General features: G+C 42.9%; 1 protein-coding gene across 1 annotated transcript in view; it reads left to right on the top strand.

The window, feature by feature from the left end:
• The first annotated feature begins 987 nt into the window (after positions 1 to 987).
• KNSTRN (kinetochore localized astrin/SPAG5 binding protein) overlaps positions 988 to 1,707 on the top strand; it is an 11,562-nt gene continuing 10,842 nt past the window's right edge. The window contains exons 1-3 of the mRNA XM_009283717.1: positions 988 to 1,118; positions 1,269 to 1,325; positions 1,560 to 1,659. Of these exons, the coding sequence (XP_009281992.1) occupies positions 988 to 1,118; positions 1,269 to 1,325; positions 1,560 to 1,659 (288 nt within the window). The remainder of the gene's footprint in view (positions 1,119 to 1,268; positions 1,326 to 1,559; positions 1,660 to 1,707) is intronic.

Genomic DNA, 1,707 nt, shown 5'->3' with positions numbered 1-1,707 from the left:
GGGCCGGGCGGGGAGCAGTGTCTGTCGGGGAGCTCCAACACGGCCTTGGTCTGTGGTGGCCGTTGCGAAGTCTAATTACAGACTTTATTCAACTGTTTTGTCTCTGCTTAAGACTTCGGTTAACGCTTTTTTTGCTAAACGTGCGCCTCTGAGCCGGGCGGGCTGTTGCTCGCTGCATCACAGCTCAGCAGCCTGAGGTGTGCTCCAGTGCTGGGCCTACTGACCGCAGCGGCCCGCTGAGGTTAAAGATGCTTTCCTTCAGAGGCTCCTACTTCTATAAGCCTTTTGATACTACTTACAGCATTTTAGAAATGCGAGGCACCCAGACGTAACACTAACAGCACGGGAGCTAGTCTGTATCAGTGGAAACTCCCGTGTTACTCTGATATAAATGTGCTTATGGGTATGTCATTTGAAAAATACATAACTTGGGGGTGTGTGGGGGAAAGCTTGCTCAACCCACTATGTGAACAAAGCTTTATGTACTCAGACAGCTGTGGTTTAAAGCCAAAAAACTTTACATAGGAAGCTAGTTCTCTACAGTGTTATTTTAGAACTGTATCTACTCACAGTGAATTGAAACATGAAGTTCTCTTAACTGAGAGTTTCAAGTGGGCTGTGTTTGTTTTGCTGCCAGTACTGAACAACTTTGCTTGGAACCCTGTGGCATGCTGTCCACTTGATGTTGAGACCTCCTTTATTATCATGCCTGTATTATCACTTTCAGACTTTCTCTCGTTAGTGCTAGCCCGGTAATATGTTTTAACACTGCCTACCATCTGAGCTATCTGTGGCTTATTCTGGACCCTTGATCCTGGGTACAGTTTGAAGACTGCCCTTAGTTGTCGCTACCTTAAAGTCTCCATTCTAGCAAGATATAATTGTGATTTACTTCAACTTGAAGGCTTAAGAGTTCTAGTAGTTCTGCATGTTATGGTGATCTTTTGTAGACTGTAGTGTTTTCATTGTTGTCTTTTTCTTGCAGAAATGCAAATGGCTTTTCCTTCAAAGAAACAATGTGTCAGCAAAACAACGGATCTAGAGTTCAACAAAGATCCCAATTTTAACTTTAGCTCAAACATTCTAGCAGATGGTGTCTTCAAAGCTACAAACCAAGGGTAAATGAAAGTAAAGTATTGATGGATTTATTACTTGGCAAATGTCCTAAAGATGGCTTAGCATTTTGCAGGCTTTGTCAAACTAACAGACTTGGTAATCTGCAAGAATGCAGTGGTCTTCTGGTAATTGTATTTTACCCATCTTTTAAGGTTGCCTAAATCTGCCAGGAAAGTGGAGCCACTTTCAAAGAAGACAGCTACAAGAGGGTATGTTTCCTCAAATTTCTATCAGTTGCCCTCAGGCAGTAATGTTCCCTCTTGGAGGGTTATGATGAGCTCTCACCCATTTACAGCTTTCTTGCCAAGTTTGATTAAAGCCGATTAAAGCTCTTGATCAGAAACGAGCAAATGCTTCAAAAAAGGGCATGTTTGTGGAAGTAAAAGAGAAGGTGTGTAATACTGATATTTTTGCCCCTAAATCTTTGATGTTTGACTCTACAGAACTCTCAACAGATACAAACTAGAAGCAGAGCTGAAGACCAAGAATCAGCTGTTAGAAACGGCCAAACAACAGCTACACTCCAGACTAACAGGAGCACAGGTAAGGAAGCCGGGGGGGGGGGGGGAAAAAAAAAATCATTGGGAAATT

Source organism: Aptenodytes forsteri, unplaced genomic scaffold (genome assembly GCF_000699145.1).
Source record: "Aptenodytes forsteri isolate BGI_AS27 unplaced genomic scaffold, ASM69914v1 Scaffold535, whole genome shotgun sequence".
NCBI lineage: Eukaryota > Metazoa > Chordata > Aves > Sphenisciformes > Spheniscidae > Aptenodytes > Aptenodytes forsteri.
This window is presented reverse-complemented; position numbering and strand designations above follow the sequence as displayed.